Below are 16950 nucleotides of genomic sequence, written 5' to 3' on the forward strand. Positions count from 1 at the left end.
TTAACGGATCAAGACGGGGCGGCCTGAACGCCTGCCCCGAAGTTAGGGGCGGCCCTGGCGGGCCAAGGCCGGGGACTGCCTCCGTCCCGCGTCCCTCCCAGCTCGGCCCTATCCTCGCCCGCCCCAGACTCGGCACAGCCAGCTCCTCGCCGCGGCAGGGAGCAGGCAGCGCCGCAGCCGGCCTTGGGAGGTGGCTTCCGAGCCGCGGGCACCGGCCTGCGCCTGCACCGAGCTAGGAGCGAGGCACAGCCGCCGGTCCCGCAGCCTCCGGAACTCCCGGTCGGGTGGGGGAAGCCACTCTGTCCTTCCCGTCGCTGGTTTCCGGCGGGATACCATTCCCCACCGCGGGCGTTCTGTCGTCCCTTTATACTCTATGGTTTGTTCCGGCGCTCTACTCGCCTCACGTTCAATCACGTGACTCCGCGCTGTCACGCGGCTCCGCCCTTCTGATGTCAGCTGGGAGAAGGCGGAAGTGCGGGAGAAAGTGAGGAGCGGGAGGTGGGAGCGGGGTCCCGGGGCGGGACGGCAGGAGGACGGGTGGGGGGTAAAGGGGCGCCCGGCCCAGGAGCCCGGCGTGGGGCGGGGAGCAGGCGCCCCCGCGGCTGCGTTCTTTGGTGGTGTCCCCCGGCGTTAGTGCATGGGGCTGGGGTCGGTGTGGGCAGCGCGAGGCCGAGGGCTCTTGGCGGCTGAACGGGGAGGTGGGGTGGGAGTGGGAAGAAGGGCAGGGTAATCAGTGCGTGGCAGGAGGGAGGCCGAGTCTGAGGCCTGGAGCAGGGACGGGAGACCAAGCACCAGGAAGTAGCAGACCTGGCTCCAGGGACTAGAGTGCTCTGCTGACCAGGCCAAGCTGGTCTGGGCAGGAGCTGTGGGGGGTCACTGCGATGTGTGTGGCTCAGCAGGGGCATGGGACGAGAGGGGTTGGGGGGCACCTGGCAGGATAGAGCCTCTCCTCTTGAATGCCCTGTCTCCTGCCATTGGCCCTGGTTTCATATCCGTTTGTCTCAGCACCTCCTGGGCTGCTTTTCCTGCCAGAGGAGTGCTTCTTACCCCATCTTCTTTCTGGGTAGTGCCCCCTGCAACCAACTCTTCCTTTGGCTTTCTCTAGGCAGGATCCTTCTCTAACAACCCTTTTCTCTCCTGTGGGTGAGTACTATGCTTGAGTTGGTTCCCATATGTATTTGTGGTGGGCACTGTGGGCAGGGGAGAGGCCTCAGAAAGTCCCAGCTTGTGGTCTTTGCTTGGAGGCACCACTCTCAGCTAGGTTTTAGCCAGCCGGCTGAGGGGGAGTGTCCCAGGGATGTGGCCAGCACAGCCTTATTGTTCTTAGTGTTGTGGGTTGTGCTCTGGAGCACCAGCCATGGGCAAGAATCCCACAGTGCCAGGTCAGGGACCACAGTGGGAGTCACAAAGCCATGTGACAGTGTCCAGGGGTGTCATGTGATGCACCAGCAGCCTAGACACTAACAGGATTTTGGTAGGTGTCCTAGAAGTGGTGCAGTCTGAAGGAGGACACTTGCAGTGACTTTGTGGATGTTCACAAAGCATGAGGGGTCATCTGGGAAGACAGCCTCTGGGTCTGTGAGAGAATTTGCCAAGTAAATGATGAAGGTGGCTCCATGGGCCAAATGAAGCCTGAGGGGACCTCTCTGTGAAAGAGAGGTGATGGGGAGGAAAGCAAGGAGAGGCCTGGGAGGTGAAGACAAGCAACTTATGTGACATGGTAGGGGGAAGGAGGGTTGGCAGAGGGCTACTGCCATTTCCCAAGTAGCACCACGGGCTTTCTTCCCTGGGCCCTCCCATCTCCCATATGTAGCACACTTCCTGCCACCCTGTTTTTCAGTCCCTTGGTGCAGAGTCCATGTTCTGATCTTGTTTCTGTCCTGTTTGTCCTCAGGTGAAGCCTTTCCCTCCACAGCCAGCCAAGATGGACCTACTGTTTGGGCGTCGGAAGACACCAGAGGAGATGCTGCGTCAGAACCAGCGGGCCCTGAACCGAGCCATGCGGGAGCTGGACCGTGAGCGGCAGAAGCTGGAAACGCAAGAGAAAAAGATCATTGCTGACATCAAGAAGATGGCAAAGCAAGGGCAAATGGTGAGGGGCAGGGGGAAGCTGCAGGCAAAGGTAGGAGAAGGGTGGAGGGAGTTGCTATCTCCATCTCTGACTCCACCCCCAATGTGACTCCGTGCAGGATGCAGTGAAGATCATGGCGAAGGACCTGGTGCGGACACGGCGCTACGTCAAGAAGTTCATCATGATGCGGGCCAATATTCAGGCCGTGTCGCTCAAGATCCAGACGCTCAAGTCTAACAACTCCATGGCCCAAGCCATGAAGGGTGTCACCAAGGCTATGGCCACTATGAACAGACAGGTGCGTGGACTCCCGTAAACCTTTGCTGCAGGGGGAGCTCTTGGCTACTTCAGACCCTGCTTCTCCTAACAGGGGGTGCTATAGGGAGCAGAGCAGTAGGGGAAGTTGGCTGTAGGTCAAAGCTCCTGGCTACTTCAGTTGCAGTAAGCAAATGCTGTAAGGAACAGGGCAGGAGCTCTGGGAGCATGAGGGCTTTCAGCAAATTGGTCCCAGTAGGCATGCTGTAGGGAGTGGCATAAAAGTACTGGCTTTGCAGAGGGGAGCTTCTCTGTGCTCTAGCCCCACTTTAGTCAGCAATGATGTGGAGCCAGTCTTTCGCATTCTCTGCAACCCCTGAGAGGACAGAGTTATTGTGTCCCCTGCTCCCATCCCCCAGCTGAAGTTGCCTCAGATCCAGAAGATCATGATGGAGTTTGAGAAGCAGTCGGAGATTATGGACATGAAGGAGGAGATGATGAATGATGCCATTGACGATGCTATGGGTGATGAGGAAGATGAGGAAGAAAGGTGAGGAGGATGGGCTGCCTCAGGGGATGGGAAATGGGCATTGGGCCTTCCTCTCTAATGCAGGGGTGGCATGAGCATGAGGATCAGCCTCTGTGGCATGTGGCAGATCTGGGATGGAGCAGGGAACACAGTGGCAAATATGGCAAGGAGCAGAAAACAACAGTAGATTGAGCAAGGGACACAGGTCAGGGAACAGAAAGTAGAGCAGCAGATTGGGTAGGGTAAGAGTATCAGAGTGACACTCAGATGGTGTGGGGCACCAGTTGTGGCATGCCTGCCAAAAAGGCTGTCTCCCACTGCTCTAGGCTGGCTCCCACTGATCCAACCCTAGGGTAGGGGGTTTGTTGGCTCAGATTATGGGGAGTGGAGTGTGGATCCTTTTCCACCTAGACAACACCACTGGCTTGAGGGTAGAGGAGATGCTTCACAGCCTCCTAGCTGCTAAGAGTCCCACATGGGTATCAGAGCACCTTTTTCTCTGTATCTCTCTGTCCTGGGCGTGGTAGGAGAGGCTGTGGTTTTCCCTGCTGGGGAGCAGTCCTTGTGTGCAGCTTTAATCCTCTTGTCACCCTTCCCCACCAGCGATGCTGTGGTGTCTCAAGTGCTGGATGAGCTGGGACTGACCCTGACAGATGAGCTATCCAGTAAGTACCTGTCTCAAGCTAGGCTATCCCCCACCTCTCTGTTGTATGCTGAAGTACTGGAACATGCAGGATGGTAACTGAGCTCACCTGCTTTAGCTCAGATAGACCCATTGGCCTACAAGTATGTGGGCAGGGTGTCTGCTGGCTGATCCTGCCAACCTCCTATCATCTGCCTTGTGGAGCAGGTGGGCTTGGGAGTAGGAGGCAGCTTGGGGCAGTCTGTGTATGTGCACACCCTTTAACCCTTCTTCCCCCGTCAAGAGCATGAGGGGGATTTCTGGAAGCGGGAGGGGCTGTGGGTGACTAGAGGTAAGCTTGAGGCACGCCAGCCCTCTGGTTGTCATCACTCCTCTTCCTGCAGACCTGCCTTCCACTGGAGGATCACTGAGCGTTGCAGCTGGGAAGAAGGCAGAGCCCTCAGCCACGCTGGCTGATGCAGATGCCGATCTGGAGGAGCGCCTCAAGAACTTACGCCGGGACTGAGCTTCTGTGGGAGCTGGGTTTGCACTCCCTGCCACCCCCCCACCCCCATGGTGTGGTGCTCCAATACATGCATACTCCTGTCTCCAGCAAGCCCACTCCCACTGCGTGTGTCCTACTCTCTGCTGCCCTTTCACCCCAACCCAGCCTTCTTGGGGGAGCACTATCCCTGTTTGCCATAGGGGTGGGGGTGGAGCTGATACTGCTGGAGTTGGGGCAGGGAAAGCCTCTTGCTTGTTCCTGAAGGGGGTTGGCATGCTGTCAGCCCAGGTGTGTGTGTGTTTGCGTGTGTGTGATTGGGGGTCCCTGATATGGGGAGTAAGTGGGCATGGTCAGGGGCTGCCATGTTTGCTTATCTCTGGGGAGGGGTCATTTTCTGGGAGCGGGGGTTGAGCTTTCAACCTTTCAGTTCGTGGCTCAAAAACACTAATGGGGGTGAGGTGCGGGGTGTTCTGTGACTAGTTATGGTCACACTTCTCCAGGACCTGCACTCCTGCTCCTCTATCCCATGTGGCAAGAGTAGGGTGGGCATGGTAGGTGCTGCCTCAGTCCAGTAGGTACATCTCTTCACCCAGTCACTGGAGGAGGGCCCAGGATGAGTTTGGGGATCAGTTCCTGTGGGGGGAGAGGGAGAGCAAGATATGGCAGGTCCCTGCCCTTCCCAGGTGCTACAGAGCAGTGCGTTGGGGCGTGAGCTACCCTTCCTCCCTGTGCTGAGTATGGTGCCCTTGCCTGGCCCAGGCTGCAGCATGCTCCTTGGCATGGGATACAGGTGGTGGCTGTAGGCTCCTTCGCCATCTCCTGGCCAGATAGAGGCCTATCCTCTCTGTTGTAATAAAGCTGTAGATTTGTATCCCAGGTGCTGGCTGGCTGGTTCTTGCTCTGCGGATGGAGCAGGTAGGGAGGGGTGTGCTTTATAGCCATCTTTTCGTTGCTCTGCACCCTTGGCCATCTTGGCAGGTGCAGCTCAGGACTGCAGTTCTCAGTTGGTCATGCTCCCATGTCTCTGCCTGCCTGAGACACAGCACTGCATGCTGGGAAGTGTTTGCATGGGGTTGCAGCCTGAGTAGGGAGGGAACAGGCTCTGGTCTAGGGTTGCTAGTAAATTATCAATTGGAGCAGAGGTTGGCATGCAGGCCCCCACCTCAGCTGTGGGGGTGGGGGAGGGTCTGCTCCTTACTGCCCCTTCCCGAAGGCTTCACCTGGCCTGATTTGAGGTCAGATGTGAGCACTGTGCTCTGTCAGTCTGCCCTCCTGTCCCATATTTTTTATCTTTCCCGACTGGAATAGCTGAGACAACCCCACTCCCCCTTCCAGCCTACAGTCTGGGAAGCAGGAGTGGAAAAAGCCCTTTTCACTCCTTCCTGGGCTCTCTGCCTTTTCCCAGCATAAGCTGCTTTCTTTAATTAGGTGGGAGCTGTGGGATCTGTTAGTCTCCTCCAATGGGTAGGATCTTTATCCCCTCTACTGGGAGGCTGCTTTTCTGCTCTGCACACACCTACAAGGTATTTCCTTTCCCTAGGCCCTAGGCCTAGATCCTTTGCCACATTTTGCACATTTGCATCCTATAACATTTTGTGGGAGAAGGAGTATTGATGAGCCTAGGTCACTGCTGTCTCCTTGTTCTCAGCCCACCAGCTTCCTCCCTTTGGTTTCCTCTGCCTCCCCAACTCCTCATGTGGGGTGTATGTAGCTGTGCTGCTAGGGAGCTTTATGCAAGACAGACTGCCCACAGTGGGTTGGGAAGGGGAAAGGGGTTCTAGGGAGAGGGAGATGGGGTAGGAGGATGGGGTGTTATGGGTGGGTGAAGGAGCCAAGTGGTAGATGTTGGTGTAGCATAGAGAGGATGTAGACTACAGGGTTTGGGTGCTGAGTGCAGTAATGGGAACAGGGATGGAAAAGAAGGAGGTGTTGCGAGGTGCAGCTGAACCCAGTCATAACACAGACTCTGCCCAGGTTAAAATGTATAGATTTTATTGCAGTGGGGACCTCCATGGCCCCAATCCACAGCTGCCACCTTTTCTTGGTATTGCACTGCTCCTTGCACTCCAGCCCTTTGTTCTTGTAGCTGGCCCCCACTGTGACCCCTTGAGGAGAGGACAGCAGGGGGCCACGTGCCACTCGGCCACACCAGGACCTGCAGGAGATGAGGAATCTTGGAGCATTACATGAGAGCAGGGCAGAGGCTCCTCAGCTTGTTCAGCCCATTCTCCCCATCACTGACTGGGGCATCCCCCCAGCTCTGGAGATCCCAGTGCCCTGAGTCTGGCCACTGCTGAAGCACTCCCTGTGCCTATAGTCCCCAGGCAGGTCCATGTTACTCGAGCAGCTCTGCAAACTGCCCTGGGTTTCTGGCATTGAGTGGCCCCAGGAAGTTGTAGGAGCTTGGCCTCATCTCCAGAAGCCCTCTGGTTCATATCTTCTTTACTCCAGCCCTTGACTCTTACAGCTCAGTGGAGGGGGCTGGAGCAAGTCTTCCCTTCCCTCCCACTCCTTTCTCAGGATATAGATCATAGCACATGGCCAGGCCATCCACCACCCCATAGTAGCCATCAGAGGCACTGCTTCCTCCCTAGGCTCACTCCCTCGTCTGGCAGCCAGTTGGGGTATTGGGAGAGGTGCCAGGAGTTTGGCTGCTTCTGTGCAGCCTGAACTGAGCGAGATCAATTATCAAGGATCAAAGGAACAAGACTGCTAAAAAAAAAAAAGATAACTGGGAGCAGCAAGAAGAGTTGGTGGGAGCATGTCAGCTCACAAGAGGCTGCAGGCTTCAGCTGCCTGTGATGCAGCTCCGAATCTCGCCTCCCAAGATATGCTAAATAGCAAATATTTTGTGTTAATGAGGCTGGGCCAGACAATATGGAGTGCTTAGTAAAGTACTGAAGACTGAAGGGGAAAGGCCAGGGTTAGGGTCTGGCTGAGCTGTGCTGGTTAGGATGGACATCTCTGCTTTCAGTCATTTGGGTTAATATTTTGTCAGAAAAAAGTCATTGAAACATTTCAACTGTGAGGAATGCCCTTTCTCCCTCCCCTCCCCTCCCTGGTAAACAGACCCCTGGAACAGACTTCAGGTGCATTTCTGATGCCATCACTGTGGAGACAGCTGCTTGGCAACTGTTGCCAGGGGTTCTTGGTCTGCCTTGTGTCTCCCAGGTGGCTGTGGGTGAAGCAGAGTCTCTCTCTTGGTGGAAAGGGGAGACACAAGCCCAGGCTGCAGGGCAGATGGTACCTGGACACAGCCTGCCATTTTGGGGTGGCCCAGGGAAGTAGCAGGGCCAGCCAAGGGATTGAGAGAACAGTGCAGGATGTGGGAGATTCAGCCTGTCTCATGGCTTCTCCTTTTGTTGATGAGTATGTCCCTCTGCTCCAGCTGTGCTTGATGGACAGACAGGTACAATCCCCCTTCACCTTTGGCTGGCTGGGAGCTGACTGGGCTCTAGCAGTCAGCACTTTGCATAGTGCCACATTCTGGGGGCAGCTAGTTCCTTGGTAGCAGGTGTCACTGGGCTAAGGGCCAGATTTGAGAGTGCATTAGGGTGTCCCATCCCTGATCTACTGGTGCCCCTCCCAATCTACTGCCCCCTTCTTTCCCAAACCTGGGTTTCTCCCTGCCCCCCCCCCCCCCCCCCCCAACACACATACACTCCCACTCTGCTTGTTCTGTCATGGGGGGGCAGGGTAGAGGGGAAACTCACCACGGGGGGTCCTTTTAGGTTTTGATCCCCAGGGCATGCAGACACTTGTGGTATGATTCCAGCAGCTCCTTGCATGAGTCCTCTCCCTTCTCCTTCACACTGCAGAGGTGATTGGGACTGGTCTGAAACTCTCCCTCATAACATCCATGAGCCCACCTACCCCAGTATCCTTCCCACTCCTTGCTGCCCCGGATCAGTCCCAGAGCATATCCAACCTCATATCTTCCCTATAACTTCCCGTCAGCCCCATGCAGCATGTTCTTCCTTTTCAGATATTGCCCCTAGGGTCCATCTAACCTACTATGTCCTCCCCACCCCTCTCAGACCCCAATGGAGGCTGTACAAGGAGATGGCTGGCTGGATAGACAGATGTGTGGGGGAGGCAGTGGTGTGTACACGGAGGAATGTATGGCATTTATGGTATTTCCTTGTCTTCTGAAGCAGGTTTCTTAGTGAAGGAAGTGGACGGATCTAGCCTGAGTCCACTTTGGCAGACAGAGCGGGTGTTTCACTCCATTGTCTGTTTGCTTGCCTCACCATATCCTGCTCCCACTGAAGTCCGACTCTGGGCCCAGAGGTGCCCAGGGTCTGTTTCTCCTCTCTGTAACCTGGCACTAGACTGTGTAACTGGTGTTGGACAGGTCCAGAATCTGTGTATGCTCTGGCTGCCAGCTGCTCAATTCTATTTGAGCCACCAGGTGGCAGCAAAGAATAGGTAATAACTGAGGCTGGGGTCAAGGATCAGAGTCCCAGCCCCTGGCCTTGGGGTGGCCTATGCTTCTGCTATCCTCCTTCCTTGAGTCCAGTCCTAGATGCCAAGTTTATCCTTGGGGTGAGGCTGGCACAAGTATAGGTGCATCAGGGGAGATTTCCCCTCATTTGCAATGGCTTTTGGGCAGAAAGGTGCCATGGAAAGGCATGCAGTATGTCTGCAGGGCTGGAGCATTAACCTCTGGGGTGCCACCTGGGCACAAACCCAGCCCATGAGGATAGTGTCCACCCACATTGCAGAGAAAAGCATCCAGCAGGACTTCTCCTCAGGGGGAGGGTCAGGGACAGAGGGCCCTGAGAGAGCAGACTTGCTTATGGGACAGGCATGGGACTGGAGGGGATGGGAGCATTCACATCGCACCAGACTGTATGGTGTCACGTTCGGGGCCCTAGGCCCAGCACATGGATAATGACTGAGTTTTGGTCACAATCAGAGCTCTTAGAAGGATGGCACCTGGGATCCATCTGAGATTGGGCCTGGGCAGCAGGGAGTGGGAGCTCCCAGATGGGGCTGAGCCTGGGCTAGGTGGAGGCTTCTCTGAGGCAGTAAGGGCTGCAAGAAAGAGCAGGCTTCAGTATTGCTCCTCTAGGATGGGAAGGAAGGTTCTCATTTGGGATCCCAGTTTGGGTGTCTGAGATTGACACCCTTGAGAGCCACTGGAAAGATTCCCTGTCCCCTCATTTACTTCATGGGCATTGACCAGGCTGTGGCAGGGGCTGGGTGCCCCACTTGTATGGAAGCCAGGACACCTAGATTTACCCTATGCTTCTGCCATCCTTCTTGCTTGAGTCCAGTCCTAGAGGCCAAGTTTATCCTGGAAAAATCAAATGGCCAAGTGGGGAGGATAAGTGGGGAACTTGTTTGGGATGTAGGTTCTGTCATGTCCTTGTACCATTTGTCCTGGGCCCCACCTTAGGCACCATGAGAAGGCAGCCCAGACACTGGTGCTGGAGCATGCACCCATGGGAGGCTGGTGTGAGGAGGGACTGAGATGAGCTGCCTTTTTACATCTTCATTAGGGGCAGAATGGGAAGAGATGCAGGTCCAGTCAGACCATGCCTTAGAATTAGGCCTGCAGCAGACCCTCCATGGCCAACTGCAGCCTTGGGGCTGGGAAGGAAAGCTAGAAGGCTTGGCCCCGGTCGTAGCCAGTGACACCACCTGAGTCCCCAGAAAGGCTGTGCCCACTGCTCAGAGATGCAGTGCTGCCCCCCTTTTATCTTCATTCCCTGAGGCCCCAAATTGCTTGAGAAGGTGTGAGCTGCCCAGACACTAGAGTTCCTTGGCCCTCTATGAGGGAGGCCCAGGCCCTGCTGTGCCACCTGGGCTGGGGACGATACAGGATGGTCAGTGCACCTGTTGGGGGTGACCAACAAAGCCCAGGCCAGGATCATCCCTCTACCTCCCCACTCTCCCTAACCCCAGCCATAAGCTGTGTCTGTACCCAGTTAACAATGCGCCACCCTCCCCTGGTTTCTGGGAGAGCACATGGCAGCCCTGGGGCAATCATGCTGCAGCTGGCTGGGATGCTAGTGCTGGGTTAACCCTCTGTTTGCCAGGAGAAGCAGGACCTTGGCCCTAACCCAGTGCTACATTAGTCCCATCCCTGTGCTGTATTAACTCTGTCCTTGCTGGGATGGAGCAGAACACACTGATCCTACCTTTGTGCCCATGTATCATAGGAGCTCTCTGCCCCTGACTGAATGAACTCAATCCCTGCTATGGATGCCAGTGCAACTGCCTCCTTGTTAACCCCCTTCTTGCCAGCCTGAAGCATAGACAACCAGTAACCATGCTGGACACCTTGGGAGATACTCCATTTACCCCCCTCCCTGCCAATCTACAATGCCAATAGCTACATACTCCATTTAACCCCCTCCCTGCCAATCTACAATGCCAATAGCTGGTAGCTCTGCTGTTGGAGATGACAATGTACTGCTTAGCTTCCCTCCTACCCTACCCCAAGTTAGCCTCCCTCCTGACATGTTGAGTGTAAGAGTTGATGGATTCACATACCTGTATGTGGACAAGTTATTGGGGCTGGGAGCCAGGACTCCTGGGTTCTCTCCTGGCTCTGGCAGGGGAGGGGGGACAAGTGGATTACAGCAGAGGAGCTGGGTGCCAGGACACCTGAATTCTGTTTCCTTTTCATCAGCAGCATTTAGCTCTGGGGCTTACTGATATCTGGTTCCCAGCCTGGGACATGGTGAGGCCTGATCCTTGGTGGACAAATGCCTGACGTCCCCCTGCTTACACTGAAAGTTGTGGTGCCCAGTGCCTTCTAGGTCAGTGGTTCTCAATCTTTTTTGTTCCAGGACCCATTTGCAAACATCAATGGCCGGTCCCGGTCCAGTGCCCCTCACTCCTGGCCCTCTGCCCCCTGCAGCACCTTGCAGGCTGGAACTCTGCCAGCCTGCAAGGGAAAGGCCATGGTTTCCCAGGTTTTTCTCCTTTAAAGGAGAATCCATAAGTTTGATGGTCCATTTTTAAAGTTTGTTTGTGACCCTTTCATATATTCTTGCGGCCCACTTTTGGGTCGCAACCCATGGGTTGAGAAATGCTGTTCTAGACAAGGACATATGTAAACAACTGACTCCCCAGCCCATGTGGAGATGCACCTGGTCAACTAGCCTTGTGCCTCAGTTTTACCCTGAACTCCCAGACTGGGTCTTGCCCTGTCTCTGTCCTGCTAGGGCTCGGCCAGAGCTGGCAGCAGCACTGGCTGTCTGCACAAAGGAGAGGAGATGGCTGGCTCAGGGGATGCTGCTCCTACTGCTGTCAGGGCATAGAGGGGCCAGGGCCTGTCATGAACAGATGAGGGAGGCAACAGGTAGGATGCTTTTGAGGGATGATTTAGGGTGACAAGCTGGACTGTGAGCCCAGAGAGGGAACCCTGGGGGCCCTTCCAGCAGACAACGGGTACAATGGGGAATAGGGAGGGTCAGCTGGGAGCTGGTCCCCACAGCCCAGGAGACTGGCATAAGGCTATGACCAAAATAGGGTAAAAGTGGGATGATGTGAGTTCATGTACCAGCAGAGAAGAGGTTAAAGGCAGGGGATGGGCAGTGGAGGATATGGGACAGACAAGGAGGGGTTAATGTCCCCCTCCTTCCCAGGCTCCTCATTACCCCTGCCTGGCCGCCCCCAAGCTCCTTTCTCTGGAGCTAATGAGGCCCAGGCTGAGTCAGCAGCAGCATCCAGTCCCAGTGCCCTGCCCTGCCCCACAGCTGCTCAGCCCTGATAACCAGCTCTGGAGGGCGGAGGGATGGCAGGACAGGGGAGGGAGGCCTGGTGCTGGGGGGAGGTGGCAATGAGGAAGGTGTGTTCTTTGGGGGGAGAGGGGGGCACAGTGGAGTGGAGGAAGCGTGCCAAGGGGGCACCCCAAGTAGACCCTGGGGGTCAGTTGGGAGGAAGGGGGTATTTCCAGGTGACTCAGTGAAGGAGGTATGATTGGGGACAGCCACTTTAGGTCACCCCTCTGCCTATGCCAGCCAATTCAGATCTACTACCTCATTCCTTTCCCTCGCCCCACCCCACTAGCTCCCTGCTGCCATGGCAACATGCCGGCAAGACCCAAAATGGGTCATTGCAGCAGGGATGCACAGGGGTCACGTGGATGCCAGCCCTGCAGGGCCGCATCTCTACAGCAAGCTCTGCCTGGGCCTGTCAACTCCCATTATGCCAGCCGCAACCATGTAGGGGTGGAGGAGGGCAGCACAAGCAAGGCAGGGATGGGAAAGGAGGAATGGGAGCCAGGACTTCTGGGTTCTTGATAGCCTCTTGCCTCAGTGCTGGGTGGGAGTGAATTCCGGTTCTGTGCCGAGCAAGGGACTTGCCTGTCAGGACTGACAGTACAGCCTGCATCCACAACTTTGCTCCTAGTGTGTGTGTGCCGCAGAGGTAGTAGAGGCTCCATGGCACCATGCATTAGCCCTAACAGAGCAGAGCGGTTCAACCCATGAGGGAGGGAAAGCCCTGACAGGGTACTGAGCTTCCGCAGTGAGGCAGTGGGCATGTGCAAGGTGTCTGCTGTTGATGTCACTGTATTGATAACATGGAACCAAAGAGCTGACAGCATGACAGTGAGCAACCAACTGCCAGCCTCCTTGTATTCCCCAGCCTGAATGACGCAAGGGGCATGCATGTCAGTGGGCATGTAGAGGGAAGCTTTAAGAGTACAAAGGCATGTGTGTGTGCGCAGTAGAGCTATGAATATCTGAACTGTGTGCAATAGGCATGTGCAGGCTGACCACAGGGGTTGTGTGCACAGGGGCTGCAGGGATCCTGGCCTTAGCGCGGGACTGGACCTTGTTGGATGTGTTTGGCTGTGGCTGGCAGTGCACTGTAGCCCTGCATGCATGCTGTTGGGGCTCCCAGGGGAATCCACTGCTAAGATTAGCCTGGCAGCAGGAAATGGGAGCAGGGATTATATAAAGCATGGCAATAACTGCTGGTCCTACAGAGCAAAGTGCCTCACCCTGTCTGTGCAGAGGGGGAGAGACAGTGATAGTGAGGAGCCTGAGACATGCTCTCAACTACTGTCACAGAAAAGGCTGGGCCATATCCTAGGTGTCCAGGCTCCCATCCTATTCTCTACCTGCTAGACCAGTGATTTTCAACCAGGGTGCTACAGCACCCTGGGGCGCCCTGAGATCCTTTCAAAGGTGCTGTAAAGTGCTACACTACGTTAACACTGTTAGGTTTACAAAAATGGTTCACAAGATAAGCCCAGAGTTTTTAAATAGAAATCCATAGTTGTGGTCTTCCTGAGTTCTTTGGAACACAAAAAACTGTTTGATTATTTTTCTGTAGTCAAAAACCTTGTGAAAACGAAGGGCTAGCATTTTCTGAGGAGAGCCATGAGTCTATCCAGGGGTGCTTTGGGTGTAAAAAGGATGATAATCACTGTGCTAGATCCCACTTCCGTGCCAGAGTTGAGATAGAGTTCAGGAGTTTGGCTCCCAGCCCCCTGCTGTAACTGCAGACCTCCAGATCCCTGCAGAGCAGGGTCCAGACCCTGTCCACTCCAAGAGTTTCAGAGGAGCTGAGCTGGGATTTCCTCCACTCCTGCATGTGATGGATGGGAAATGGAGTTTATTTCAGGCCCCATCCCTGCACCCATCTTCCCTTGGGCCTGCTCCAGATCCTCAGGGCAGGTTTGAGGAACAGGTTTGAGAAGGAAGGGCTTTGTGTGGGTAGAGGCCCTGGCAGATTCATGAGTGGCGGGGAAGGCTCCCAAGTTAGCTTTCCCTCTGCCCCTCAGCTTTAGGTTGGCTGGCTTCCAGCAGCATTGCCTGAGGACAGTTCACTGAGTTAATCCCTTAATCTGACACAGCAGAAGTGGGAGGAGGCTGGGCAGGAGGCTGCAGCCAGAGCTGATCTCTGGCAGGTGGAAAAAGCAGCGCAGGGAGTGGGGGGATGCCTGGGCCAGAGGGTGGGTCAAGATGAGGGGGGCAGAGACTGGACAGAACCACTACCGGTGACAGGACTCACTGGCAGGACCCTCTGAGTCCGTCACCCTAAATGAGCCCCTTGCCCAATACTCTCCATCCGCAGGCAGCCTCTAATCTGTCTGACCCTACTGCCCAACTCACAGAGGATCCTCAAATCTTGTGAGTTCTGACTCACCCCAGTGGAGGGTAGCAACATGGGGGGTGGGGATGTTGGGGGGCATCTTGAAGCCCAGTCACAAGCCAGTCCGGAGCGGGCCTGCTAAGATCACAGACAGGTCCTGCCCGTCCTTTGGGTGCTCTTGCCTGGACCCAACTTCACTCAGCCTGTGCTGGGCAGGGGACACAGCGCTCACCCCACATCAGCTTCCCATCACACACAGCCAGGAAGCAGCCAGACACTGCCATCACCTGGGGTGCACTGGGCCACCGCACATAAAGCAGCTGCTAACAGAGGGCATAGCTATATGCCTCTCCCCCCAAACAGGGACCCTCCCCCCTGCCTCATGTCTCCAAGCAGAGATCCTTGCCGTGCTCCACAGAGCCCCACTCCACCATCCAGACTAAGTTCCCTGCCTTGAACCATGGAGCCCCATCCATACTGAGCACCCTGCCAACACCACGTAGAGTCCTCATGCACATTGAGCACCCACCCCAGTGAGCTTTTATGCACGCTGAGATCCTTATCTCCAGTCCCAATATTTTGGAGAAGGTGGGGTGCCAGCCTTCTCCCCCGCAACTCCCAGGCTGTGTCCACTTTGCCCACGGCAAGACCCATTAGCACTCACCATTTCTCCATGGCTGTTTTGAGTTCGGCACAGGGTGGCTTCCCGTTGGGTGCGTCGGGGGTCTCGTCCTTGAGAGCCTCCCCTGTGCTGGGACTGTCTGACATGCTGGGCTGTGTGTCTGTCTAGCTGTGCGCCTGTCTGCGGGCGCACCAAGCTGCCTGTGTCTAGTGCAGTGGGAGCAGTGCCAGGCAGCAGTGGGGGTGGTGTTAGGCGGGGAGTTTGGGAGAGGCTGGACGGAGCTTGGTTATTCAAGATATGTCAGAACCACTCCAGAGTTCATGCTCAGACTCTTGGCCTGGGCCTGACACTGCCCTCCCCCCCTACCATTCCCCCCTCCAGCTGCGCCTGGGTGGGGGACCAGGATCAGCCATGTGTGCATGCGTATGTGTGTACCAGGAACAGCCGCACACGGATGCATGTGTATGTGTGTTTATCAATTTGCTCAAATCCACACTGACCCAGAAAAATTGTAGCCGTGAGATTAGGCCAGGCACAGGCACATCCCCATGCGTCCCCGCCTCCTCCAGCCCTGCTGCCTTGAGTCCACTCTCCCTCCCCACACTTGCAGCAACAGGCAGTAGCTATAGGCAGTGTGCCCCCAGTGCCATATGGGCTACAGACACAGCCACGAATCTGCTAGTCACAGGATGGGGGTGGGGAGATGGAGGGGAAGGGATTCATGGTGTCTCTGGGAGGGGTAGGGGGGCATGGCACCTTGCTGTTCAGGACTCGTGGGTGATTCTGTGTGCAAGTTTTAAGGGTGAGTGTGGAGATTGCAGGAATGTTGCCACAGGCAACTGGTAGGGGGGTCACAGGGTGGGGCACATGCCCCTCACCCCAACAGGGCCATTCTCACTGCTGACGCCGGCATCCGTGGGTGCCCCCCAGACTCAGGAGGGACCAGTTGCCTATGAATGTTGCTGTGTGAGTGGTTGTGTGGGTGTGTGGGGAGGGGTGTGGATGTGTAACTGTTTGGGTTAGGATTTGTTGAGCAGAGGGTGTCATTGTGGGAGTGTTGGTGTGGATGTGTGTAAGACAGGTTGTGTGTGTGCACACTTGTAGAGTGTTGATGGTGGTGTGTGTTTTTGTAAGTATAGGAGGCTGGTGAATGTGTGTTCAGGTTTGCGTGTTGCTGTGTGGAAGAGATCTTAATGTGCTTATAGGGGGTGCATAGGTTTGCCTTTGCAGAAGTGTTTTTAGACCGTGTATGTGTGTGTTTGCAAGGGGGTGCTGGTCTGCATCTGCGTGTGTGCATGCGTGCATGTATGTGAATGTCCGCGAGCAAACTTGTCTGCGTCACCCTGAGGCTACAATTTTTTCCAGGTCACTGTGGATGTGAGTAAGATGATAAACACCACACCCTCAATCCACATCTCTTCCAGGGGCCTGTCTGGCTGTAGTTGCCATGTAGGGGGGAAAGGGGTGGGGGAAAGGAAGGGCAAGACAGTGTCTAGCCCAGGCCAAAGGAGAGGGGTTCTGAAGAGAACCCCAAACCTCTCCACCCCCCAGTGTTGCAAGCCCTGATTCACCTTATGGGTGGGGCTAGTACTGTAACAAGGAAATTTGGTGCCCAGGGCAAGCCTACAGCAGCAGCCAGCCCTTGCTCCATGCACAAATCTAGGAGGCATGCGCTCCGCCATGCTTGCCCGGGAGTGCATGCTGTTATGGGAACTTCCCTTCCCCATCCCCATGCTCCACCAGACGAGCCTCTCGTGGCTCTATCCCATGTTCTGCCCCGGCTGGGCAGCGCCTGTTGGTGCCCTTTTGCTTCATTGCCCGTCATGTGCCCCCACCCTTGCTACTGTATTGGGTGGGGCCACACGATAGGTAGCCATCACAGCCAATCAGCAGTGAGGGATGGGGGGCTGACAGCCATCTTCCTGGCAGCCTTTCCAGCAGGCAGCCCCTCTTCCCTCCTTCCCTGTGCCAGCAGGCTGCTGCAACACCCTGAAAAGCCACCATGTTTAATTTTCGGGGCGGGGAGGATTTCCACGGATTTTGTTGTATGAATTCTCTGTGTGCTTATGTGAGTCTGCATTGACCCCCAGTGGCCTGGCCAGGAATATGCAAAGTGCAAGATATGCACTAACATAGGGACTACAGCACACCCTGGGGACCAGACTAGGGCTAGGAAATGTGAGCTCCCTGATGCAGCACCCCATAGTGGCCACATTGTGTCTGTACATTGGATGTTGTGTACACTAATGTTGGGGATGCGGAGCTCCATGCTAAGTCCATACAGTCT

At 55.7% G+C, this 16950-nt stretch overlaps 1 protein-coding gene and 1 long non-coding RNA gene across 4 annotated transcripts; one reads left to right on the top strand and one right to left on the bottom strand.

Moving 5' to 3' along the window:
* The first annotated feature begins 173 nt into the window (after positions 1 to 173).
* On the top strand, positions 174 to 4858 carry CHMP2A (charged multivesicular body protein 2A). Of its 3 annotated transcripts, none has more exons than XM_006027475.3 (7): positions 218 to 484; positions 1106 to 1143; positions 1895 to 2092; positions 2190 to 2369; positions 2746 to 2876; positions 3459 to 3520; positions 3882 to 4858. In XM_006027475.3, the coding sequence occupies exons 3-7, from the start codon at positions 1925 to 1927 to the stop codon at positions 4001 to 4003; spliced, it is 663 nt and encodes a 220-aa protein (XP_006027537.1). In that variant the 5' UTR covers positions 218 to 484; positions 1106 to 1143; positions 1895 to 1924; the 3' UTR covers positions 4004 to 4858. The 3 variants fall into 3 exon arrangements, with proteins under 3 accessions (XP_006027539.1, XP_006027537.1, XP_006027538.1); XM_006027476.3 differs by having other exon boundaries at positions 414 to 498; XM_006027477.3 differs by lacking the exon at positions 1106 to 1143 and having other exon boundaries at positions 174 to 484.
* Positions 4859 to 5952: 1094 nt separating this feature from the next.
* Positions 5953 to 15311, bottom strand: LOC102388358. Its single transcript, XR_324299.3, has 3 exons — positions 14706 to 15311; positions 7696 to 7794; positions 5953 to 6137 (listed from the first exon to the last, which is right to left on the bottom strand). It is a non-coding gene; the product is annotated as an uncharacterized LOC102388358 (long non-coding RNA).
* Between the last annotated feature and the right edge of the window lie 1639 nt (positions 15312 to 16950).

This window comes from Alligator sinensis, unplaced genomic scaffold (assembly GCF_000455745.1).
Source record: "Alligator sinensis unplaced genomic scaffold, ASM45574v1 scaffold496_1, whole genome shotgun sequence".
In the NCBI taxonomy this organism is placed as follows: Eukaryota; Metazoa; Chordata; order Crocodylia; family Alligatoridae; genus Alligator; species Alligator sinensis.